Source organism: Takifugu rubripes, chromosome 17 (assembly GCF_901000725.2).
Source record: "Takifugu rubripes chromosome 17, fTakRub1.2, whole genome shotgun sequence".
In the NCBI taxonomy this organism is placed as follows: domain Eukaryota; kingdom Metazoa; phylum Chordata; class Actinopteri; order Tetraodontiformes; family Tetraodontidae; genus Takifugu; species Takifugu rubripes.
Genome location: NC_042301.1, coordinates 16,358,897 through 16,385,254, shown reverse-complemented (window position 1 = coordinate 16,385,254; position 26,358 = coordinate 16,358,897). Strand labels below are relative to the sequence as shown.

Genomic DNA, 26,358 nt, shown 5'->3' with positions numbered 1-26,358 from the left:
AGTTCTGATCACTTGGAGCTTGTCTCTGTCTGTTTGAGCTGGCACACCTTGGCCTCACTCTGGAAAAGGTCCAGTGGTCCATAAAGCCAATCAGTGCAGCCTGTGTTGGCTCGGCTAGAGAAATGGCTGGTGGGAATGGAACGTTCCTAGTCCTATAAGATACACCCAGGCTTGTTATATCTGAAGCACCAGCACAGTAAAGCTGGAACGATGCAATAATGAAATCTCTCCCAGTCTCTGCCTTGCTGCTGGGTCACACACGGTCACCCTAAATCTCTCTGGATGTCTCGATTCCTTTTCCCTCCAAGCTTCCTTCAGCAGCAGCAGCAGCATGTCTTCCGTGTGCCGAATGAGCCACAACAGCGATGCAGAGCGAACAATAGCGATGACACGGTTGCCCGTTCAGCTGCGTGGCCTCTCCAGGAAGAGTGTCATTATTGCTTCCTGCCTACAGGTGTGCTTCAGCCTCACACAAGGTGTGTGAGATGAAAAATATTTACATTTAGGTGATTTAATTAATGCTTTTGTCCAAAGCAACTTACAGCCAGAGAGGTCAGAGAAGAGGAAGACAAGTGAGAGGTCCAGGTTCCTTTCAGCATCTTTGCCAGGAATGAAATTCTTTGATTTGGAAATTCAGCACAAGCAAGTCTTAATGATTTCTTAAAATTATCCATCATGCAAATTAGAATCACTGCAAGGCTATTGAAGGGATCATGCTATCATAAACACAACAGTGTGGCTTTTATTCAATTGGGGCTTTAGATATTTGATTATGGATTATTTTTTGGCTGGAGTTCTTGAACATATTTAGTTCCACTGAATACAGCCCTTTAAAACCATTTTATTAGGATAAAATGTGTTTTTTAAAAAGAGTGGAAGGCATTGAATTGGAGGAGGGTATAATACTACACACCCCGACCACTCTACCAGATTACTCCAGATTAACAGGGGTCTGCCATCACACATAGATGAACACGCATCTTCATCTCTATGGATTAAATCTGAAAGAACGGGGTTGAAACAGATGGGTCCAACAGACCCATTAGATTTATAACTAACATCAAGGAATAAACTTGGACCGCCTGGTTCTGGGCCTCTTCCGGTCCTGGCAGGTGGCGTTATTGTGCCACACCTGAGATGTGGAACATGCCCAAGGTCTCAGCAGCTGTGCAGTTCAATTTCTCAGCATCTCTGAACAGCTGAAACGTTCTCGGATGTGTTTTAGCTTCAAAGGCCGACATAAACATTCCTGCCTGTATGCCGGCACCAATGTAGCCACTCTACCATAAAGCATTCAGGGAAAAGGGAGCTCAGAATACACCCAACACAGGGGTACCAGGTGATTCTAAATGCAGCTGACACATGGCTAAAGGGACTAATTTTTGGTTCAGTGTTAGTCACGCAGTAATATGTGGACACAGAATTTGCAGATATTCTATCATGCATCAGTAAGAATCAGCAAAAGCGGCTGCTGAGTAAATGTGGTTTATGAAAATGGCAGCATGGCAGCCAGTCAAATGGTGCAAGTGTTCACATTTCTCCTTTATTTCTCTCAAAACTGCATTTACAGGTAGCAAATGTTCCACAAATACGAGTCACAGTGAGCAGAGGCACAAAGCAAGAGTGACAAAACGCAAGACTGAAGAGAAATGTCATAAGGTCAAGCCCCTTCTTATCTGTATATCTCAGTGTCCCATAGTTTCACATGCATGTCTGCTATTTAGCATCCATATGGAACGTCTTTTACCATTAAAAAATGAGTGTGAAAATCTTAAAGTTATGAAGAAAAGAAAAGAAAAGTAAAAATCCCGTTATCTCACAACATATCTACAAAAGCCTCCTGACTCCTGAGGTATCGCCTCTGTTTGTGGAGCAGCCGGGACCACCCGCTGTGCAGCAGAACAACCAGCCCGGGTCAGCGACCCTGCTTCATCTCACATCATCAGCAGCTGTTTGTATCGCTACATGTCTGCACAGCCCGCTGGTGCTCGCTGGCTTAAGCTAACAGCAAGAATATCAACCAGCGGAAAGAAGAAGAAGATTCAGGTCTTCCAGGCGAGAAGTCAAACCTCTCTAAACAGGTCTAAAGAGGTCCAGTTGCCTCGGATCGGAACTATTAAATTCCAGAAGGGATTACACAGTGTTGCGGCTTCACAGGCCACGCCCTCTCACCAACATATTAAAAATGCATCAACTTCAATTCGGTGTTAATTTATGTACAAAAAAAACTACATTGCAAGAATAACACTGAAAGCAAAGGCTTCTGAATGTGACTGCTCGGGACATAACGTTGGTTCTAGAAGTTCTGGATGGTAAAAGAAGAGGGTAACATAGATAACGACCACTGGAAGGAGTCTTGCGCTCCCATTTGGCAACATAAGGAATCACAACAATCCTGCAACTTTCACGGGGACGCAGCCGGCAGTCTCGTGGAGCTAACAGAGGGCAAAGGTCAGCTTAGGTGAAATCTTTGAACACGGCTTCGATAAAGTTGGGAGCGGACATGAGGATGGTGAAGGTGCAGATGATGGAGAAAAGGGAGAAGGCCACCAGGCACAGCCGATCCACCACCGCCGCCGCAAACTTCCACTCGCTGCAGATGGCCTCGCCCTCGTCCTGCTCCCGGAAGCGCCTGGCTATGTATTGCACTTCCTCAAGGATCTGGGAAATTTCCGGGAGCTGCTCCAGCAGCAGCGAACGTGTCTGTTCCGAGCGGATGACGCTTGGGTCAGAGGCCGGTGGGAGGGTGGGGTTATCTAAGGCCAGCGCGTGGTAGCTGAAGTACAGGTTCATGTTCCCATTGGCTGTCGGGGCTGGAGCCTGTCCCGGGATAGTGGCCACCTGGATGGTGCTGGCACTGGCGTGGGGAGAGGGGTGAGAGTATTTGTGGTCAGGAGGCCGACTGGAAGCCACAGCTTGTTTATCCTCGCCCGGCTTCTTCATGCGGAGGAACCAAGCGCACCAGTTGAGTAGAACAACCCGAACCTGGAGGGCAAGAAGCATAAAACAGGAAAGCTCATGGAAGATAGGTCACCTGGGCAGGTGTTACATTTCAACCTGGGGCGAGACATTAAACAGGACGTTTATTAACTGCAGTGATTGAGGGGGACACCAAAGCTGCATATATATAAATGCATATTATGTCAAAGTCAAGCAGCCTCCTGGGGACCAAAACCACAATCCAAGAGGTGACATCAGCAACCACTGCAGCACCCTGCTGAGCACCTGCGTCTGTCATTGGGTTCATATTTTTAGATCCAATTGTTCGTATAACACATAAGGTGTTTAACCTTATTGATTTTTCCTGATCGTGTCTATAATTAACGCAGGTATTTGTTTTAAATACCTGCGTTAATTATAGACACAGTGATTTTAGATAAGTATGTCACCATGAGATGCTTTTAATTAAATATTTGTGGGTATGTGACCTAAAATAAAAGACGACAATCTTGAACCAGATCTGCCATCCTCGCAACTCTTTATATTTCAAGCAATTTATGACATCTGGCCACCTGAGGGTATTAAAAAAAGCCACTCGTGTCTTCGTTCATCAGGGATTTCTGTGGGGAAATGTGGGTGTGTGGTTGCATGTTGACTGGGTTGACCTTGAAACACAATGGAACAGGATGAGGCCCAAAACTAATCTGCCTTCTGATGGGATTGGCCTTTTTACATCATGTTTCCAAACCGAATCCCATTTTGATCCAAAACTATGCTAAACACAGGAAATACCTTAACAGGGGTGCGTTTGTCACAATGTCCTAGCTTCCAGATCCCTGTGCACTGCACTGTTTTGCCTTTTCACCTGTATCTAGCGGATGTTGACAGTACACATACCCATTTAGGCATCTTCCCGCCATGTGGATCGTGGTGGTGGAACTGAAGCACAAGGACCGTGACGACCACAGACAGGCCAACGATCATCATGGTGCTAGCGAAGTACTGAGCTAAACAGAAGCAAGAACACGAAGACAATTACAAAAAATGTTCTGTAAAAGCACCTTCAGCCAAAAGCACTTATGGGCAGTTTCTATCCTGTAAAGACGGAGCTGCATCCAAGGGCTGAGATGTTAGCGGGCTTGGATGTGCTGGGTTGCCAGACGATCCTCAGCTGTGCCCCCTCCCATTTCATGATTGGATACATTGTTTCTTATCAGCGCGACTTCATGCAATGAGCCCATCTGCTACAGTAATTGTGCTTGTTAAGAATAACAAATCAGGCTTATTCCAGAGGTATTTTATGCTTCCATGTCTATTCACAGACACTTTGACGTGCGCACTGCAGGGGCCCTGGATCGTGCCCAAACCCTTTTTATCAGTGAACTGGTTTTGCTTTCGTCCGTCTAAAATGAACAAATTGGCTGCTGGTAGGGACCAATTTATACCCTGAAAAATGTCCATATGTATTAAACATTAAGGTGAGGAGATGTCAGCACACAGCATAACGTGGCTGATAGCTATCCTAACTTATTTTTTATTTTCATTCACACTTTTAAAGCCATTTCATTGAGTGATAACAGTTACAGCCTTAAAACCCCCGAAAAAAGAAAGAAAAGGGTTCTTACCAATTAGAGGAACTGAGTCTGAAGTGGCAGGCATGATCTCTGCTACCAGCAACATGAAGACTGTTAGTGACAGCAGCACGGTGATGCCTGGAGAAAACGACCATTAGAAAACCAGGATTAAAAACAAAGAAAAGATATTCGGTCATCATTTTCAGCAGCTCTGAGCCTGGAGGGAATTCTTACATCTGTGTGTTCGTCTCACCGGCTGTGACATTTTCACACAAACTGGCATTTTCAGGTCTGAGTTATCGCCTGCATTTATATAGGAGCTTTGATTCAATTGCCAATGAGTACAATCCGACATGAATGCTAATCCACGGCCATAATGTCAACATTAGCATAGAGCAATGACAAATAAATGGGTTAGCGACCACGTCTGATCCTTGTGAGCTGAGAGAGACTTTTGTCTGAACATGTGATTCTAATCGTGAATTATCTGTGTGTGTGTGTGTGTGTGTGTGTGTGTGTGTGTGTGTGTGTGTGTGTGTGTGTGTGTGTGTGTGTGTGAGCCGAATCTCTACCCAGTGAAATCTTCTCCCCAGAGTCAGCAGGAAGCAGGAAGACCAGCAGCGCCAGACCAGATATGAGCACACAGGGAACGAGCAGGTTGAGGCCATAATAAAGCGTCCTGCGGCGTATGGTGACAGTGAACGTCACATCGGGGTAGGGTTCTTTACAGCAGTCGTAGTACAGCTCATTCCGCTTCGCTGGCACACCTGTGGAGGACGTCAGATGCTGGAGTGAGAGGCCAGATTAACAAATACAGCTTCCTGCCTGAATATTTACAAAGGCCTTGTAAAGAGATTTATAATGTACAAGTATGCCCACGGGTGCGTTGGTCTTTGCTCTTCTCTGACGGCCTTGTGGTTTGATGACTGACATATTTTTAAATAATACACGTAATGATTCAAACTGGTTGTATTGGCAAATTCTTCTTTGCAGCTTGTAGATATATTTCTTTTTTAAGTCTAAAGGATTTCAATATTGTATACAGATTTTTCTTGGATCGTAATTTAACAGTCAATTTATATTTTTCTGCTTTTAATCTGTTCAGTGACCACACTGAAATGTATATTATTAATATTCTAATCATTCACAATGAATGACATGCACGTTTTTGTCAATCACAAGGCTGAAATAGCCACTATTATCATTTTAGTCATTTTCTACATCTTTAACAAATAGAGTTAGAGATCTTACTAGTGAGTGTTTTGTCTTTCTCACCATTCAGCAAATTTACCTTTTACCAAATGTCCACAATCCATAATGTAAAGGAGGTTTTTTTAAAGTATATGATAGAGAAATCGGCATTTAAAAACAAACTTTTTTGTCGGTCTTCTCACGCTAACAACGCTGCAGCCAGCCAGTGCGTTTGATCAGCAGGTGCCCAGATTAAGTGGAGAACAGGCTGCTGTCTAGAAACCCAACAGCGTATCGGGGTGGATGCTTGACAAGGTTCCTGGATCCTCCGACTCCACTCGCATGATTTTTGAGCTGACCTTTCCTGTCCTCTCACCTACAAGGTCCCACTCCCCGTTGGGTATGTAGGTAGAGATGTCCACGTCCATCATTTGTAGGTCCAGCAGCCAGCCGTTGTGAGTCCAGGAGCCAAACTTCAGATCGCACCTCTGCACATCGAATGGAAACCAGCGCACGTCAATATAACAGGTGCTCTTCAGGATGCCTGCGGACAATTGATGTCTTTAACGTTTGCACTGCAGCTTCATGGGCCGACACCAAAAACGCACGTTTCATTTGCTCTGTGGGGACTAAAATGATGCAGAGATCAACCTTCTTAAAGGGACACTGAATGGGTGAGACTGTGATGATAACCTGGTGGGATGTACTGGCAGACTCCGGTAGCGTTCACCAGCACGTTGGTGTGGAAGGTGGCGTCAAACCTCTCATCGGCACTGCAGGGGGGGAAGAGAGGAGGACGTCAGGATAACGCGTAGACGTGGGGATTAGAAGCAGATCAGAGTCTATGGAAGCAAATTTTAATATTGCTCATTTGTATATTTAATGGGAATATATGTGCGGGTTACATCCTGAAAATGGAGCAATTTAATGTTGCGGTTTTAGGGTTTTTTTGATTTGGGTTTGTACCAAAATCAAATTAGGCGAAACATAAATTCAGCCAACGGCGCTGGGCTGATCCCAGGAGACCCAAACTTTTCCAAAACAGAAATGAAAAGTGGCTACTGGAGTCACGACACACAAATGAATAGTTAACGAGACGAATTAGCATTTAGCCTTGGGATTTAATTCAGATTCACCGGTCCTGAAGATCTCCACATTCTATTTTAAATCCATTAAATTGGTTTCCCAAATACCACAATAGAGGAGGTGTGTTACGAATTTCCCTCTCTTGAGCCGCGTGTTGTTTATCAGGTGAATACAGAACACATCAGAGGAGTCTTATTGATGCTGTAATCACATTTTGAACACATCACCAAGTATGTAGGACGCGATTCTGAAAGGTCGCGTTCCAGGTGGAACAGATGAGGCCGCGAGGAATCGTGGAATCTCAGTGGGATTTCAGCTATTTCACATGTTCGCTCGATGAAAACAAACACACGGATAGAAAACAATGATTAATATTTCCTCATTTATAGGGATGTATCCTTAAAATGGACTTGATTCGTCATGATCGTGTCAGAGTCTACGGCTCAAATGTCCCACAGAACCAACCTTAAACACACTTTGGCTACTAGTCAATGCTGATTCTGCTTCAGCTAAACTTTCTTTACTTCAATGACCTCATTTTCAAGCTGGAATTAGTATAAAAGATCGTATTTTACACTCCTTTGTGCTTTGTAGCTGTAAAAAAATGAAAAATTAACGCAATCTTTCCAGCCTGCATTCTGAAAGATGTCAGATTCGGTGCGTTACTGCATTAGAACTCTTACTATCAAGATCATCTCTGATTACCGAGCCTCAATACTAAAACAGACTTCATGTTCTGCAGCATCTCTGCTAGATGAGTTTCGCTCTATGTCTCTGATATAACCCCTGAATAACAGCCTCGAAAACCAAGATTTAAAACGCCAGATCACAGATCCACACACTCGCCACTCAGACCGTAACACACCCAGTTTTAAAATAAAAATAAAAAAAGAACATATTCAGTATTTCAGCTTTATTCATGTCTGCTCTTTACTGAAACCATAACAAGCAACAGGATCAGATGAAACCTTCTCTTTAAAACAACGGTTCTGAACCTTGTTGGAGGTTCTGAGCGTTATCGTTTCCTTGTTTTCAAAGCTCGTTAGAAGTTAGAGTTGATTTCCTCTAAAGGAGAATCTGTTCAGCCATTAAAGTGGAGAGTAGTGAGGTTTAATCTGAGGAATACGTTCCACCGTCTCTGTAGCTACTGGGTTTCATTTCACCATGTTATTGGATGAGTTCAGCCCAGATAAATTTAAAATGTCTGTCCATGTGTGACAGTTAAGAAATGAGCTGGGAGACTTGAAAGAATGAAATGAAAAGACTGACACATTCCGTGGATTAAAGTGAACATCAAGCACCCCTGTCTAACTCTGATTTAATAATTACACGCTGCAAGGCTGTGAGGCATTTTGGGTTCTCTTTTTAAGGTCTTTCTACCCCAACACAGGGTTCATAATAGTAACTATACACTTTTTTATTGATACTGATATTGCTATTGCTGGCAGTGTTCCTGTAAAGCACTCGGAATATTTGGAGACATTCTGGCCCGTCTGTCATTTGCCGTTCGGCCACTAGTTGGCGGCAAAGTGTTTCCAAGTGTTTTGCTATTATGGATTCTATGTATTGACTTGGCATCAACAGGCTCTAGTGGACCACCCACCTGCTTCAGATGGACCATGATATATAAAATCACCCAAACCCTCTCACTGGCAGAAAGATAAGTGAAGCATACATGATAGTGGGAAATGAGATGTATCCAACCTGTTGTAGAGGAGGATATCAGGCATCCATATGAGACTGGACGGGAAGCGCAGGTTCTGAACACCGGGGAAGCTCTCTGGATTCCATGACAGATAAATGTCTGTCCAGTACTGTAGCAAAACACAGAGCAAGACAGAAGCACAACAGTTAGGAGAACTTAAATGGATGTGCATAAATGTTTGAGTTAAAATGATGATGACGATGATTTCCCTGGCTAATCAAGCCCACATTCCCTCACCAGGCTGATGTCCCAGCAAATGAAGAGTAATTTCAGTTAGGAAGCCTCTCTATCCATGCTAGCAGCACTGATGACTGCAATTTAGCCTTTCAGCCAATCAGTCTGTATCCAAGCCCTCTCTATTCCTCTCATCCAGCTTTTATTCCAGTTTTGGTCCCACGTCCACCCCTCCAAACCATCTTCCTGCCTCCATTGATGATTTTCAAAACCCGAAACCTTAATCAAGCGCTCATTCAGCTCTGTTATTTGTTAGTCCCCCCCCCCCCCCCCCCCCCCCCCCCCCCGGGTGAACAGAATGGAGCCTGAGGCCACTCAAGCGCTGCGGTAACAACGACCAGTGTCACTGACCCACGGGCTCCCGTATGAGCCTGGTCCATACAACCCTACTGACATATTTAGGCGCCCAGACGTTACGGCCTCAGGGCGCACTCTCCGGGGAGCAAACACGGCCCCAGTGTCGCCACAGGTCTTGGAGGCATCTGCTTGTGTGTTTGTGTTCATCCACATACACGAGGAGAGCGCCCCCAGAACCAAGCCGCTGGCCGTCGTGTGTATTGCTAAACCCCGCCCACGAAGCATCCCAAAGCACCGCTGGCGTACGTCTCCTCCCGGGCAGCTGAACGCCTCATCAATGCGCGAGATGTTCGTGGACCTCGTTGGTTTGCTGCTGGTGTCGCCTTCCTGTTTGGGGTTTGTTGCACAGCTCACAGGAACAGGAATTGTTCCAGCTTTGCAACTTTGGATGAGGCGGCCGGCTAAGAATAGACTTTGGAGTTACATAAGAGAAATTTAAGAAAGTGGCACTAATTCGAGACAATTTGGTTCTTTTAAAGAGGCTGTGAAATTCATCCTCTCCGGTCCAGCTGGAGGATCACGCTTGTTTTACACTACGTTTGCCGAAACTATATTTAGAAAGGTAATAAATTCAACAGCAGACCATCAGCGGGGATCTTCGCATTCACCTGGTGACCTTCAGATGAGCAGAAAACCACCTGTGGTCTCCTCAATAGAAGAAACTGCAAATGTAAACACGGTTTTTGAAGAACAATACTTCAAACAATTCTTCATGTCCAATCTATACCGATGGGATGCTTGTGTTCAAACTGTGCACTTCATAAATGCACGAAGAAATGTCAAAGCATCACCCTTGTATTTGGGCCTCCTTGACCACAATAATGCCAGTGGAGTTATTTACCCTCATTAGTATAGGAGAACATTCAACGAGTGCATGCGCCTTGCTCATGGGCACTGTGGCAGCACAGATTTAGCAGGGGAAAAGGCGTTAATAGTGAATTCTGCTATGGCTGTTGGTTTTTCCTACCCACAGAGGAGCATTTCTGAAGTGTAACTGATGTTTATTGCCCCACTGTGTCCCTCAGGGATTACCACCTCCACCCTCACACACATTTTGGGCAACTCTGGACATAAACAACAAGTTTAAAACGACGCTCACACCTGCCAAGGTGCCAGAAACGTCTTGCAGCTGCGTCGATAGATGAATCTGCTGTGATTTGAGCTGATGCTTAATATTGTTTCCTGGTATTATTAACATCCCAGTGCACGAGCACACATCCCTGACCTAAAGGCTCCACTTCAGGAAGACTTCAGTCACATCCAAGCATTGTCGTCTGTCCTGTCTCCAGGTTGTGTTTCACCGTGTCACACGGCCCTGGAGAGACACTCAAGTGTCATCGTGCTCAAAAGAAACTCTTTTTTATTCAAAAGTTGAACATTTTTCTCGGAGCGCAGCGTGTGCTCTCCAGTCACTTCAGAGTGAAAATGTGGATGACAGAAGCCACAGGTCACAAACAACGCGTCAGCCTTTCCAAAAATACACAACACGACAATGAACTGGTAAAGCAGACGTGAAGTGTTGGGGGGGGTGGGACCTACCAGTTGCAGCCAGGCATTCGTGATCAGCACTTGGTTCTTCTCATCCTGGAGGAGAGCAGAAGAGAAAGAGCCCAAAGAACAAGATGACGAGGACGTAGAAACATTAAATGACATTAAAAGCACTCAAACTTTGGGTGTTGCTACTCGCAGGACGTCCCATCCGCCTGTTATCTGTTATCTGTTTGTTTAGGCTCTTGAAATCGAGATTATTTCACGCGCCGTTCCTGGAACAAACCATTTACCACTGAGGCTTCCTGTTGGTGTAGCTCCGTTCCAGAACGTTCTTCATTTAAATTTAATTCAACTTTATTTGTATTGCCGCTGGCATATTCATACTTTACAGAAACCATGAGCCTGGTGCTCCAGCAGCCGAGGAAATCTCCCTTTGACAGGAAGCAACCTTGGAGATTGAGTGTAGAACTTTTTTCTTTCCCCCTCAACTGTAAATAACCGACCTCAGCACCATCACCACCACCTGGAACAACTCTCACCCTCTTTTATCCTTCCTCCTCTTGAAACCCACCTCCTCACTGCTCCGTCTCCATCTCATCTAAACAGGTTAAACAACCTCCCTTCCCTGCTACTGGAACAAACGCACCTTTTTTGGGTGCTTCTCAGAACAGAATGTGTGTCGGAGTGTGTGAGTGTGTAATTCTATTTCACCCCACCTCTCCCCCTGACCTTCTGCTTCGTGCCGTTTCTCTGTGAGATTTCACTTCGCTGCACTTTAAACCTCGTCACCCCCACTAGACCCACTAATCTCCTCCTAAATCTGCTCTGATTGATTTTTGAGACAGGATATCAAGGGAGTGATGGATACTTAGATCGAGAGAAATAAATCATGCTGCTGTATTATTATTGTTGTATCTGGTGTGTTTATGAACTGGTGCAGAGCTGAAATAACCAGATATTACAGTGGATCTTCTCACATCCACAGCACAGAACAATATATATTTACACCCATACATAATGTATATGTATCAGTGGGATTCTCTTTGTGCCAGCTTCTCTGTAGCTCTAACATCCATATCTCCATATCTGGATGCCTTTGTGTCCGAGTGGCTGAGCACATACAGAGACGGACGCTCAGCTGCTCTGCATCGACACACAGACGCAGCACAAACCTTATTACTTGTTTCAAGAGGAGACGCTGGTTGGATATAGAGCCTTCTGCCACTGCCCCTGACCTCCCCCGCCCTCCCCCGTAGATCAGATTCCTCTCTGGCTGCAGCACTGCTGTTCTGTGTGCTCATTCAAATGCTGCAAATTACTTTCACATTAGCTTCTCATGTTTACGGACGATAAACAAAACCCGGCTGGCGTAGTTTCTGAGATCTTGTGCGTGACCACCGTTTGTGAAAGATTCCTATTGATTGTTGTTTTCCATAGTTAAACCTTCTATGTTTGTATCAGGATGTGTGTAGTACTGATAGAGGCAACATATCCTATTCTGCCTCTGTTCTTCTCCATTTCCAAGTGTGGTTTGAGGGGATTTTTGCTGCTGGCAGATGCCTGGACTTCACCTGTGGAAGGTGGAAAACATTTTGCCTCTCAGTAAAATGTCCTGCCTGATTACGTGGACAGGGGCGCCCTGCGGCACTGCGGCATGCATCAGGCAACCGCTGCTCAAACAAAAGATTTCTGTGTGATGGCTGGAAGAAAAAACCTTCACACACATGCACGTCCAAGCTAAGGTGGCCACATTGTACCTTTTGCAAGTACTGTAGCCAGCCTAGTTCTGTAGCCTGTTTAGTAATTTAACAGATATACTTTATTAAGTAACATACAGCACAAAATGGCCACCCCCCCCCCCCCCCCACACACACACACACACACACACCCCACCCCCACCTGGGAAGGTGAGCAGTGATGTGCCTGTCATTATTCATAGTGATGAACCCACTCAGTGGACATCAATTTGCCCTAGATTCCTGGTTAAAGGGTTATTCAAGAGCAGATGGAGGGAATCACACACCCACACAGACACACACACCCACACAGAAACACACACACACACACACACACACACACACACACACACACTACATTATTCATAATAGCCCAGTAAGCATTAGTTCACAGGTTGTTGCCATCTTATCCATTATGGATGGAGAATGCTTACAATTACTACATTAACATGGACGGTTTAGATGAGCTACAATGGTGGAGTCCTGTCTCCATCCCATAATTCACTTATTCTTTCATCATGTTGTCTTCACTACTACAGGTGTCCATTGTTTCACCTCCCTGCAGAGTTCTATTGCCACGTTCCCGCCTCGCTGGTCAGTAGAACCGTCCACATTGACTTTCATTGCCTCATTATCTGAGCTCAGCTTTTGAAGCTTTGATATCAGTCGAGCTTGCACGTATACGTGCACTTTATAAAGTGCAATAATTCGGACATTACTGGGTCATGTGACCCCACTGATTGTATTTAACAGAAATACTGTAAATGACACAGGTGACACTTTTTATATAACGCTGTTCTCTAAGATGCAAACCTGGTCTTATGGCTTTATGTTGAAAAGGACCTAACTTCTAATGTGTCATTGCACTGAAGATAAATATAAATGCTGCTCTGTGTGCACAGTATACTTGGCAACATCAATAAAAGATTGTGGAACTTGTGCTGTAAGGCTCTCGGCCATGTGGCGGCGGGAGGACGCGTACATCTTGTGACAGGGCTGACTCAGGGACAGGAAGAGGTGTCTGCTCCAGCTTTTTTGGATGAATGATCTGAGGGTGGCGAGGTGGTAGGAGACAGGATAGGTAGTCCAGTTGGGGAAAGGGGTCAACAAGGCACTGAAGACGTGATGAGATGTGACAGAAAAGCTGGCGAAGCCGCGGGAGCGTTGGTTGGAAGATCTGATGTGGGAAAAAGAGGGATGAATGTGGCCACGCTGAGTCAAAAAGGACTCGGCATGTGTTGGGTCGGGCACGGCAAAAACAGCCCATTTCAAGGAATGTTTTATTTATATGTAAGAATAAAGATTCACTGCTAGAAAAAAGGACGGAACTGTGAGACAGGAAGTGAGGCGTTGCAGAGATTTTCCAAGAATCAAGAGCACCGATGTTTCTATAGCAATGAGTATTGTTATTAAAAGTCATATGGTTACAAAATGAATGGAATATTGGGAGTGATTCTATAATTAAATTCACCTACTGAATGAATTGGCAACAATATTAGAACAAAAGCCGTCATTTGTACATCATTTACCATTATTATGTCCCCCATTTGCAATAATCATTTGATTTGATGAAATCTAATAATTATCTCTCAATTGACAACCTTGATTTGTAAAAAATAAATAAATAAATAAATAAATAAAAAGAACGACCACAGTGTTACTGAGGCCCCAAAGGTCTGAGAGGAGAAACAGCTTCCACCTCCAAAGACGAATCTTCTCACTTGGTTGAGTTCCTCCACAGGCAAAATTACAGTTTCAGTTCAGAGGAGCTACAGCAAATATGTGAATTAGTATAGCTGGGGGAAACATCCCATAATCAAACTAAATCTTTAAACATGAAAACCCCCAAATAATAACAAAACAGTTTTCTACCTTTTTATCTGCCATGAATCATTACACACACACACACACACACACACGCACACACACACACACACACACACACACACACACACACACACACACACATACACACACACACACACACTCACACACACACTCACCACATCGATGATTTGTCGCAGCGTGAAGCCGAGTTCCACCACGATTGGCGCGGAGTCGTTGAGGACGGGTCTTTCAAGACGGTTGTAATTGACCATCAGGTCGTGGTACAGCTTCCTCTGGAACGGGCCGCCGTGGCCGCCTGGGATGGATCCAAACAAGAATACGGAGGGCAGAAAATGAGCAACATAAGAATTCAAATTTAGCTGTGAAGAAAAGAAATTACAAAGAGTCGAAAATGAATGTATTTAATGTGGAATTGGGGCAAATCGAACGTCAACTGTTGTATGTTCTTGACCAGGTGAACTGCTTGTTACAAGTGTTGGTTTTGGACTCATTCTGAGGACAGAACATCTCAGAACCCTGACCCACCCAACAAGCAACATTCATGAGGACTTTGTGTTGTAGGGAGGGAGGTTATAAGAACCACTCCCCCAACCTTCCAGCAGCCTGATTTGAAGTTTCCAGAATTTTGAGGTGCGGTGAAAACACATCCACAGTCCAGACAAATAAATCCCTGGTAATTGTAATTCCTGGGAATGAGTTTGTCTGATGGCCTCAGGTGGACCCAGACTCCCGTAGCCTTTCTTTAGAGTTTCTAACAGCTGCGTACACTCACTAGACGCCATAAAACATTAAAAGTCCTCAGTTCCATGTAAACATCCTCATCCATCTTGTTTGAATAAATTCTTATGAAAATTCCGCAATATTGCGCCGCGTGGTTTCAGTTTCCTGATTTACATATGCAAACGTGCCAGCCCTATCTGCTCGCTACTCTGATGTAACGGTTGTTTTTCCCCGCCATAAATCCAGCGCTCGCAGATCTTCAACCTCCATAGATTCGCTGAACGTACTGACGGACGCAGAGCAGAGCCTCAGAGGTGGTCATATATCTCCTTCACTGCATTAGTGTCCTCTGATATTTCCATTTCAGAGCCCACTGGGGGCCTCATAACATGCTTGGTCATTAAAGCTCACGTACATGGTCGAGGGAACAGGGTTTCTTTTACTGCCGCAGTAGAAACACGCGTGCTCACCTTGAAAATGTTCCTTTGCTTCAAAATGATTTCTATAGACTTGGTCTCATTTTCCCTGTTGAACCTGCGTAACTAACCAATGTCACAGGTTTGAAAAGAGTATTTCCAGGTCAGCATTTGTTGTACTAGCTTGTACATCATTCGGACTGAAAGTAGCTCAGTTATTCCAACCTCTGGGATGTAATACGGCTATCTCGATCAATGCTTATCCTGTTGTTAGCACAGTTCTTTAAGAGTGAGCCAACATAACCCAAAGGGACGCTGCACGATGGTAGAAAACAGCTGTAATACAATAAATTCTTAAATCCCTCATGTGGGAATGTTTTTTTTAATGTCAGTCTGGCCCATTTTAAAGCTTTAAAGATGTGCCCGTCAAAACAAAAGGCTTGAGGGCGAGACAGGAGGACAGTGTCACGAAAGTTTCAGACAGGATTTAAAATTGGAGGGATTTTGATGGAGAAAAGACTCCCGAGATGGAAAGAACTGATACATTTTTCAAAATGTTTTGCAGCGGTCTGCTCAAACAGAATGTCAGACTTGTTCAGGGAGGAATAAAACTTGGATTGTGTTTGAAAGCATCCATCCAACGACCTGTCACAGTGTCACCAGCAGGGGGCAGCAGCCTGTCAGAGCTGCCCGTCACAGCCTGGACGCCCCTGCAGCTCATGGCAGGGCTCACACATCAAGATGGACATTCACACTCACATTCACAGCTAAGGACATTTCAACTCAGCCAGTGAGCCCCCCCTCCTAAGAACCAGCGCCCCCGTTCAACATTCAACAAGTATCACCGACTTCATCGCTGTGCGCTGACCTGCCGACCTCTGACCCCTCTGACCCACTCAACTCTTCTACTGACAGCTTGTAATTAATGCATTTGCATGATTTTTGCCTCGTCTCTCATCTACCTGTCCTCCCTCCTTTTCTCCCAGCTCTCTGCCCAGCCGGCCATCAGCAGGTCCCCCCCCCCCCCCCCCCCCCCCCCCCTCCCTGAGCCTGGTCCACCTCAAGGATTCTTCCTGTTAAAGGGGAGCTTTTCCTGCCACTGTTGTTTATTGGTGTTGAGGGTTTCTTAATTTTGCTCCTCCAACACCCAAGGACACATGAAAGGTGCAATAGTGATAAATAAATTCTCGAGTCATTTTGTCTTGTTGTGCGTTCTCCCCCCCCCCCCCCCCCCCCCCCCCCCACACACACACACACACACAGATGTGTTGGTATCCAGTGATTACACGGACAACATCTGCTTTATTTGTGTGATGCGGCCCCTCGGCATCACTGCGCTGGTAAACCCAGGCGTAATCAAATAAATGAAATAAAATCACCAAGATTCTGTTTCACTTTAGATTTATGAGACCTTGGAGGGGCCCAGATGTGAGTGGAACACAAGTTTTGAAGGTCGGGGGGGGGGGGTTCATCGACAATTTTTTTGTTGAAACGGAGGTCTGTTGCAGCTGTAAACGCCGCCACGTCTGACCCTCCAACAACAATGAAATGAATGAGGTTGCAGCAAATGTGTCTTTTTTCCGTGTTCCTTCCTCCTGCAGGAGTAAATATTGCCCAACAGCAGCAGAAGCAGCAGAGGATTCACACATATTACAGTGGTTTAACGCTCCCCCCAACTCCGCTAAAGTCACGCAATAAACAATCCTTCACCGTCAGGGGATTACACCGAAGGGATAATCAGCCCCAAAAGGCTTTGTATCAACACTGGGGCACCTTTGCCGCGCATTCTGGGCCAGATGATCACAACTCACGTGCAGTATATGTGAGCCAGCCCCGGCACTTTCACAGAAACTGTCATTTATTTAGCTTAAATTATTGCTAAACATAATCACGGGGCTAAATCTTAAAAGAAAAACAAATTTTTTTGTGCATTCTTTGCGTCCTCACATGCTCCAGGAAAGGAACCTCCTGTTAGTGACCCACCTTGAGAGCAGAACGTCGCCCACAGGTAAACTCCAATCAGGACAGATCCAGAGCGTTTCCGGGGCTCCATGACAGCGGTGGGGCAGGAGTTCCTGCTCATGTCAAACTTGCAGCTCAGTCAGACCGCTGGTGCGTCCTCCTCCTTCTTCTATCTGCGTCCCTCTCTCTCTCTTTCTCTACTCTCTCTCTCCTCAGAAGTGACTTCCTATTGCGCCTCCTCTCCCCTCCCTTTCTGCTCTATATAAAATATCCAACGTCTCCAGACCGTGAAGCTGCTGCTGCTGATGCTGATGCTGATGATGATGATGATGATGATGACAACCGACCACCTGTCAGCTGAATCCTCTTGCATGATGCCGCTTCGTCATCCAGCCTTGGAGGGGGGTCCTGCGTCATTTCGGGCTCATTCTCCTGCTTTACTAGCAGTGACGAAAGTCCCCACTCATGGATGGATGTGACGTGTCACCTTCCACCTCTTACGCTTAAACTTTACCTCTTATGTCCATCCTTTACACGCGGGACATTTGCTCCATCCCCGCGTTTTGGCCGCGAAAAGTATTTAAAATTCAGTTCAAGCACTTTTAACAGTCTCTTAATGTTGACTTCTGCACCAACTGTCCTTTTTATACCCTCTCAGCCAACAGCGTTTTTATCGCTCAGCATATTCCGTGTTCCCGTTTTCTGTCTCATCTCCCTTGTTTCCTTTCTTTGGCCCCTGCCTGTGTTGCACCCATGTCCTGACATTACGCCTGCGCTCGCGGTGACTTCCAGCTCACCATCTATCACGTTCTGCTTTGGCCTGTGCGTAAAACCCACCGTCTTTATGCCCCCCTCCGGCTTCGTTCTCAACAACGCGTTATATGAAGACTGTCACCATCATTTTGCTTCTTTACCCCCGCGCCTGCAGCAGTATGTATGCGTCTGTTGGTTTATGCATGGTTGTTGAGCCTCTCCGTGACTGCACACTATGTTAGTGTCAAAATGAAAAGCACCCACCCCTTTTCACACTCTTTTTGGCCCCAAGCCCTTGCCATAAATATCAAAACATAAACATCACAGCCTTGATCACTCGGAGCTCCGTTGCTCTTATAGTGAAGAAGAAACCCCGAGCTAAATATACGGGCTGAGTTATGGCGTGGATGCTTTAGAACATTGACTGTTTGATCTCATGTCATTGCTTTAATAATGATAGTAGCAGCAGAAAATGCATTTGGTGTAGACATTTTAGACTTGCTGAGGACACACATTGATAGGATAAAGTTTTCAGACCAGTCCACCGAATATCAGGCGACCACGTCAGAACTGTGTTCAGAAGCTGCTTTTTCTGCCCTCTGGTGGTCAGAAATGGTTTTGTCAGTGCAGTTTGGACCAACAGAAAATGAAATAAATTGTAGGAAAATCATACGGTCAAAATATTGTAACGGTAGCGAAAGAAATAATTATTATTTACACACACACAAACACACGTGCACAGGTCATGAAGAGCCAGGGTCAACCCCCCTTCCATATTGCCTTACAGGATACAAAGCAAAGACTGATCAAGTATTGATTTAGTCCCACAAAAATATTTAATATCTATTACAACTGAGTGACAAAACGGCGACTTTCAGGTCAACATATCTAAGGATTTGTTTGTTATACTAGGACATAATGGGTAAATTTAGTGTTTAAATTGTGCTATGGCCACCAGATATTCCAAAATATTGCTTAAGTGATTATCTTTTTTTAAAATGATAATGCAACCTCTTTAGTTAGACAGGGGGATGTTTTCAAACTAGTTTTCCAAACTTTGCCAAAGTGCAGAGCATTATGTGTTCAGTAACCTCCACTGTAACTATTTCTACCAGGTGAGCAAACACCACAGCCGATAACTGGAAGGTCGATGGTTCAGAGTGCATCTGCTCCAACAGCGCCCCCTCTGGACAGACACGCGCACTGCACCAGCGCCGTATATTTACTGCCATCTACTGGCCATATTTTGTCACTACAACACAATGTCACATAATGTACGTGTAATAAACCTGGGCAGAAGTCCAAATAAATATTCCAACATTCCATATCTCAGTTATGTGTGCCTTTTATTAATTAAACCTCAGTCAAGAAAAGGGTTTTATAAGGCATACTAGGGTTGGCAGAAATTGAGTAATTCTTTATTGATCCTGATCTGAAAAACACAGTCAATACACCCCGGATACACAGACACAATCCACAGGCCAAATTTACTAGAAGTCATGCACAATTTTCTGAGCTTTTTGAGAACAAACATACTACACAAATATACATACTACTTCCACTGTGACCCATTTATCTTCTGAAAACCACCATAAATCATTTTTATTATAGTCACTGGGCAGTTAAACATGAGGTGTGTGGTATTTGTTTGCTGTGATACTTTATTCAACACATCAAGTTTCATCATTGATGAAACATTTTATGTAACTAATGAGCGCATTATTACAGCACAACCTGTCCAGAACTTTTATTCGTTTTCACCGCATGCAAGCTCCATTATGAGATAATACAGGTTCCAGCAGTTATTAGACTGTCATCCATGCTGCAGGGTGGTGTTATATTAAGTTTTGAGGAGGCAGATCGGCGGCTGGAGCATTTGTGTGTGCATTAGGGTGTGCTGACGTACATCTTCAGAGCGGGAGTGAAGATGAGAACAGTTCCCAGTATCGACACCGTGAGGAAGGCCCACAGGAAGATTCTGTCCAGCACCTGCGCCACAAACTTCCAGTCTTGTACAACCTGAGTAAAAAGCAGAGGAAGAGACAAAGACAAGGGGAGTGAGATGACAGTCAGCCTTCGGGAAGACAGTGTGAGGAGCAGTTCAGGTGAGACCTTCTAAAAACCCACACACACCTCTCTTATAAAGTGCTCCTTCCTGATGTGCTGGCTGATGTAGCGGACTGAATTGGTTGCTTTCTCTAGCATGGCCAGCCAGGCTTGATTCTCATCCTCCTTCCCTACGAGGGGGCCTTTCTGCTGGCCCTGGACCCCCCTTCTCCCTATGGCTCTGCGGGGCTTCGGCTCTGGACTGCGCATCTCATTATCTGGAAAGTTATACCTGAAAACAAGGGTTGCTTCTGTGGGTTATTGTACTTATAGACAACAGCGGTGCGTTCATGCTCATCCCCGACCGTAGGACTTTCCCCTGAATACATCAACTACTCCTGTGGTGCTGCTTGACTGACCTGTCAGTGTGCCCCCTCATGCACAGCAGTCGTGGAAGCCTCTGAAGGAAGAGGCTCTTCACCCACGGAGCCATGGGGTGGTAGGTCGCCGACGACCGATGGTGGACGTTGATGACGAACACGGTGACGATGATGGAGAAGGTGACGAAGATCATGATGAAGAGCAGGTATTCCCCTATCAGTGGAATGACCTGGTGACACATCATTAATAATCTGGTTACTTATCAATACCTATAGGTACAGTATATACACATACATAATTGGGGGGGAAAAAACAACTTGTTTCGTGTATGGAAATTGTAGCACCTTGTATCTGTAAAGCTGGAATCAATTAAGATTAATTAGAAGTTGAGATGAACTGTGGAAGGTTTGGGAGCAAACCCACCTTTGAGGAGGAGGGGATGATTTCCTCTATGACCAGGAGGAACACGGTGAGCGACACCAGCACAGATGTGGAAAGTGACAGTTTCTCGCCTTCATCTGACGGCAGGTAGAAGACCAGCACCGTCAGGAAGGAGAGGCCGAGGCACGGGATGATGAGGAACAGGGTGTAGAACAAGGGCAGCCTCTTCAGGATGAAGGAGTAGGTGACAAAAGGGTACCAGTAGACCTCGTCCCTCCTGCTTCCCTTCACTCCTGTGGCGTTGAGGATCTCCCACTCGCCATTATCAAAGAAGTCCTTGCGGTCCACGTAATGATCCACCAGAACCAGGTCCACCATGTTTCCATCGTAGGTCCAGGAGCCGAATTTCATGGAGCAGTTCTGACGGTCGAAGGGGAAGAAGGTGACGTCCATGTTGCAGGCGGATTTGTAGCTTGCGGGCGGGGTCCACGTTATGGTTCCATCCCAGCGCACGATGGCTTTGGTCATCAGGGAGCCTTCGAAGCGACCATCCGCGCTGAGGGGACAATGAGGTGAAGGAGACGTTCTGTCCTGTTACGTCACATGATGGCAATGCTAAATATGCTAACATTAGCCTGTTGTACTGCTGAATTCAAAACCTTTTTCCAAATTTGATATTTAACGTGTGCTTAATTCCTGTGACCTGAGTGGTTCATATATCACCGCTGTGCCATCCTGCCTCACTGCAATGACTACAAACTCCTAGCTTAAGCATTGCTAACCTAACTGATAGTTTTTTACAAGAGTGAAAATTGGAATGAAGCACTTTGTAGATTGGTTTGAGGAGAGCAGAGCGCCGCTGGGCGTTAAGACTGTTGAATCAGCACTTGAGCGATGAGATGGTTCAGTCAGGAACGCTACGGTGAACTTTATGGACCGAGCAGCTTCATCCGTCTCCACCTCAGTTCAACGAAGGCAACGTTAATGTCATTAATAATATGTTAATTTCTGAATAGCTGAAGTTGTTAAACTGACAATGTAGTGCCTCGTTTTTATTTTCAGGTGACTTTCTTTTATTTTGAAAAAAAACTGCTTGAGATTTTGTTTTCTTATTTTACATTAAAATTGTTGGTTACAGGTTTATAAAAGTAATCCCCCTAAATATTTGCTAAGTCATTGTATCAGAGTGCCTGTTTCTTTCCGTTGTAAACAGATACAGTTAGCATCCAGCAGCTAATTAGCAATGACTTCATGATTACTTTATCTAGTTTAAAATGTACTATTGCCACAACTGGAAAGGTGGAAAAGCAACACGTAACTCACTTTTCATACAAGACGATATCGGGCAGCCATATTGTCTCTGATGGAACTCTGATGGCAGTAATGCCTCCATAGTCATCTGGGTTCCATTTCAGCTTCACATCAATCCACTCCTTTAAAATGAACAACCCAACGTAAATCAGCTCAAGTACATTAGAGAATATTTATATCCTATCATTTCAGGTGTGCCGGACGGTGCTGTTACCTGCCACAGCCACACATTCGTCGTCATCAGCTGGTTCTTTTCATCCTGTAGGACAACAGAACAGTGGATTTGCTATTTGTACACAGAAAAAGATAATTAAGGTGGTGGAAAAGGGAAGTTGGCGATGGAAAATGGTCAATTCAACCCGTTCAGAGAGGAGGCTTCTGGGTAATTGACGTCTTGCCTGTAATTCATGACGGCAATATTATCCATTTCTGATTAAACACCACAAGGTGGCCCCCTAAAACACTGCCCAGACTGAACAGCGACCCCATGTCCAGCAGATTGGTGTGCGACCTTTGTGTGAATAATAAATGTGACCTGGTTCCTCTCAGCCTGATGAGCTCACTCCTCCCATCGCTGTTATGAGCCTCTACTCCTCTAACCTCGCTCTCTTCCTCTTCTTCTGTCCTCTCCATCCTCCCGCTTGCCGTCACCTCACAGTTGCTTTGGGATTCTAACTTTTAAAAAAATTAGCCACCACTCACTTACATGGATTGGGCATTAAGCCTTTGACCTCGAGCGCTTTAACAAGGTGGTTGTGGCTAATTTTCATTTTATGTGAATTATCCCTTTAATACTGCTGTCTGGCTCCAGCACGTGGTGCTTAGCTCAAGGGCACTCAAGATATGGGCAAGCAGAGACAGTTTAAAATGTCATATTTCTAATATGATTGCGCAAGAAGCGCTCGTACGCTGTCCTCTGGATTTTATGTCCTTCATTTTCAGATTGACTCTCATCCTTCTAATTGAATTGACTTCTCTTCCGGCTTTCGGTTCAACCCCTCGTCCTCCTTCCCATACAAATAATGTAATGCAAGACTCACCACATCAACCAGCTGGGAGATTTTCAGTCCGAAGCGAACCGTGATGGTGTCGTTGGCGTGTTGGACCGGCCGCACCCACTTCTGGTATCCCTTGAAAAGGTTCCTCAACAAGGAATCCTCCAGTTCGGCCAGTGACACAAAGTCTTCTTCAGCTGGAAACAAATACGCAGAGGTCAGGAGCTAGCAGGCGCTGGCAGGTCACAGGGGTTTTATTGCTCCCACCCATCTACGCTCCTCTTCCTGACCCCTTTATCCCTTTTGGGGTCAGGGTGCGGCGCACATATGGGCGAGGGCGGGGTACACCTGGATGTACCAACAGACCGAGCTACCCCCCCATCTATCAGGTGTACACCTACACTGAAGCGCGGTGGTTGTTAAGCACAGGGACCCCCCCCCCCCCCCCCCCCCCCCCACACACACACACACTCCGCTAACCCCAGACTGACGGCTGGTCATGGCCCCACTAGGGCACCCAGAGTTCCCCATGGCCCCACTAGGGCACCCAGAGTTTCCCAGAGTTCCCCATGGCCCCATTAGGGCACCCAGAGTTCCTGCTCAGGCCGAGGGGAGGGATGGGGGATGGGGGATGGGGGATGGGGGATGGGGGTGGGGGGGGGTCCACTTCACCATCCACTGCTGACACTGCAGGATCTCTTTGGTAGATCCTTCCAGACAACACTCCGATGCCGTACAGGAGGGAAGGTGCCAGAATTTGAAGTTTTGCTCTCCCTGCCAGCCAAGAACGCTTGGAGCTCAGTCCAGAAGCTCAGAGCATTATGTGGTATTTGCTGGTGGGGGAGCGGAGATCAGGCCGTCCTGCTGCATGAAAGGACAATATTTGGCACAGACTCTAGTGAGGCGAAACGAGGCAAAGGCCGGTAGGAGGGAAAAAAAGAGGTTTAAATCAGCAGCCTTTCAAACAAGAGGAATGGAACGGAGGAATGGAGAGTGCTGATAAGAGAAGAAGGGAGACAAAGTGACCTCCAGCAATTCCCTCCAGTGCCTGAGAGAGACAAGGAGACCGGCAGAAGGAGAACCTAACTGGGGCAAGGGGAATGGGAACAGACAGTAAAACAGATAGCAAGGGGGGAGAGTCACTTCCCGTGCCCCTCGAGCACGAGCCGGTCCGAGTTGTGTGTTACTCTGTTACCCACTCTGCTGGTCGCCCTCCCCATGCACACCACCCTCATCACACCCACATGGAGACTGAGCAGGATTCTACCCCCTCTGTGTTCAACGCCTTCACCCCAAACGTGAAACTGTGCAATAAATGCAGATTCCGAGCGCTTGCCTCCCGTTGCGTCAGTGCTCATGTTGAACGTTCAGTTTGTTCCAGGCTTAAGGATGAATTCTGCTGCCAGGAAGTGACGGCTGAGACGCTGGAAGTCAAACACTGCAGCTTCCTCCCTGGGACAGAGGCTATTCGATCTGTGTGTGTGCGTGTGATGGAGCAGATGGGAGCAGATATTGATTGGGGGGGCTAACACGCTGTCTGGAGGGGGGGGGGGGGGGGTGGATTTCCTATGTGAATTTGTGCAGAAGCTGTTTGAATGGGGGAATATATTTATGTCATGTGCGCGCATCTATGCGTTTTTACGTCTGTGAGTGTGTGTACGCGCGTGAGCGATACCGACACGCAGATGACTCGCAGTTGTTCAGACATCCCTCCCTGCCCCCCCCCCCCTCTTGATCTCAAACACCCCAGGGTCCGATCACCTCGGCGCCGCTGCCATCTGTTAACGGCGGAGCGGCTGCGGGATGTTCCCGGAGCCGTGAGACCAAGAGGCGGGACAGAGAGGAGCTGAGGACCGGGGGAGCCCGTGTCGGTGAAGGACAGTTCAACTTGGTTTTGCCTCCTTCTCACAGTAATGAGAAGCCTCCAGCTCGGAAGATTCAGCCACTGCGGCTGCAGCTCTGCTCTTCTTCCACTTAATGCAACTTGACAGGGAGCTCTGAGACGCACTAGACTTTACCGTGCCGAAGCATTTCCGGCCATATCACTGCACGTCAGCAGGCGTGCAAGCGTGCATGGAGCAGCCGGCCACGTCCGTGGATGTCAGAGACACTGATACAGGTGTGAACATGGACATCGGGGCCCTGGGGCCCTGTCGCTGAAGCCACTTCTGACAAACAGAGGAGTTTGTGAAGAATTCGATTCATCAAGCATCAAGTCGGGCTGATGAAAGTCTGCTGTGTTTGGGGGAAAACAACCTGTGCGTCATTCATTATGCGGGGGTTTCACCCCCATTATTCTCACATTTATCTCACCGCGTCCTGGGTCCTCCTCGCGGAGCTGCTACAACCCCATGGGGGCGCTGTGCCCACATTAATAAATCATCACCGGGCTCTTCTCACCTGACCCGGTCCCTTTGTCCTCCTTCTTACTCCACAATTACAAACACACGAAAAATCCGAATCCCGCCCGAACCCTTCAGGAAGCTCTGCCCTGTCGGTCTGTCACCACCGGGCGCGAACTCCGCCTGCAACGACTGCAACACTTGATCAGCGTCCCCGTTCCACGGTCCCAACTGTCCCCTGGTCTTGTTTACATCCGACGGACCCGCAACAGTTCGCGTGCGTGTTGTGTTTGCGGGTCTTACCTTGGACGGCATCCCTCACCGCAGCCAGGGAGACGCACAACAGGGCGACCGCAAACTTCATTCTTCCCATCCACGGTACCGACTCTATTCAGATCAAACCATTGTTAATTCTCTCACACACGTGCGCGCGCGCACGCAGATGCACTGGGTCCTGCGGGCTGCATCACTTCACCGGGACCTCCGGGATCAGGGCGGGGGACGTCAGAGCCGGGCGCGTCCACACTCACACTTCCGCCTTATCTTTTAGCTCTGGCCGCTTCTTCGGGACGGCTGTGCGCGTGTGTTTGTGTGCCCGCGCCGCTGTGCAGCCGGTGAGGGCGGGACGGAGCAGGAGGGTGTGGGTGCATTCTACCCCTGAACCGAGTGGGTAAAATGGACTTTTTTCTGACCATTTTGTACCGTTTTTTTTAACCTTTTCACCACGTTGCTGCAGAAGCTTTGTAACAAACAGCTCATTCAATGTGTATGAACCAAATTCAAGTATTTTATTATTACTGGGAGTTTTACAGTGTGAAATTTGCACGAGTCCGACGAAGTACAACACCAGGAGAACAAATAAGATCAATCAGAATATGTGGTTTTAAAT

At 46.4% G+C, this 26,358-nt stretch overlaps 2 protein-coding genes across 3 annotated transcripts; both read right to left on the bottom strand.

Moving 5' to 3' along the window:
* Nucleotides 1-1,504: 1,504 nt before the first annotated feature.
* Nucleotides 1,505-17,743, bottom strand: LOC446024 (neuronal acetylcholine receptor subunit alpha-7). 2 transcript variants are annotated; one of them, XM_029851181.1, is made up of 11 exons: nt 17,282-17,743; nt 14,318-14,457; nt 13,297-13,491; nt 10,627-10,671; nt 8,496-8,605; nt 6,399-6,478; nt 6,082-6,249; nt 5,087-5,281; nt 4,566-4,652; nt 3,838-3,947; nt 1,505-2,985 (listed from the first exon to the last, which is right to left on the bottom strand). In XM_029851181.1, the coding sequence occupies exons 1-11, from the start codon at nt 17,379-17,381 to the stop codon at nt 2,458-2,460; spliced, it is 1,758 nt and encodes a 585-aa protein (XP_029707041.1). In that variant the 5' UTR covers nt 17,382-17,743; the 3' UTR covers nt 1,505-2,457. The 2 variants fall into 2 exon arrangements, with proteins under 2 accessions (XP_029707041.1, XP_011611414.2); XM_011613112.2 differs by lacking the exon at nt 13,297-13,491 and having other exon boundaries at nt 17,282-17,716.
* Nucleotides 17,744-19,404: 1,661 nt separating this feature from the next.
* Nucleotides 19,405-26,100, bottom strand: chrnb3a (cholinergic receptor nicotinic beta 3 subunit a). The gene is made up of 8 exons (XM_003972587.3): nt 25,773-26,100; nt 23,173-23,324; nt 22,347-22,391; nt 22,145-22,254; nt 20,864-21,377; nt 20,479-20,669; nt 20,147-20,351; nt 19,405-20,032 (listed from the first exon to the last, which is right to left on the bottom strand). Exons 1-8 carry the CDS (start codon nt 25,840-25,842, stop codon nt 19,901-19,903), a joined length of 1,419 nt encoding a protein of 472 aa, XP_003972636.1. The 5' UTR covers nt 25,843-26,100; the 3' UTR covers nt 19,405-19,900.
* Between the last annotated feature and the right edge of the window lie 258 nt (nt 26,101-26,358).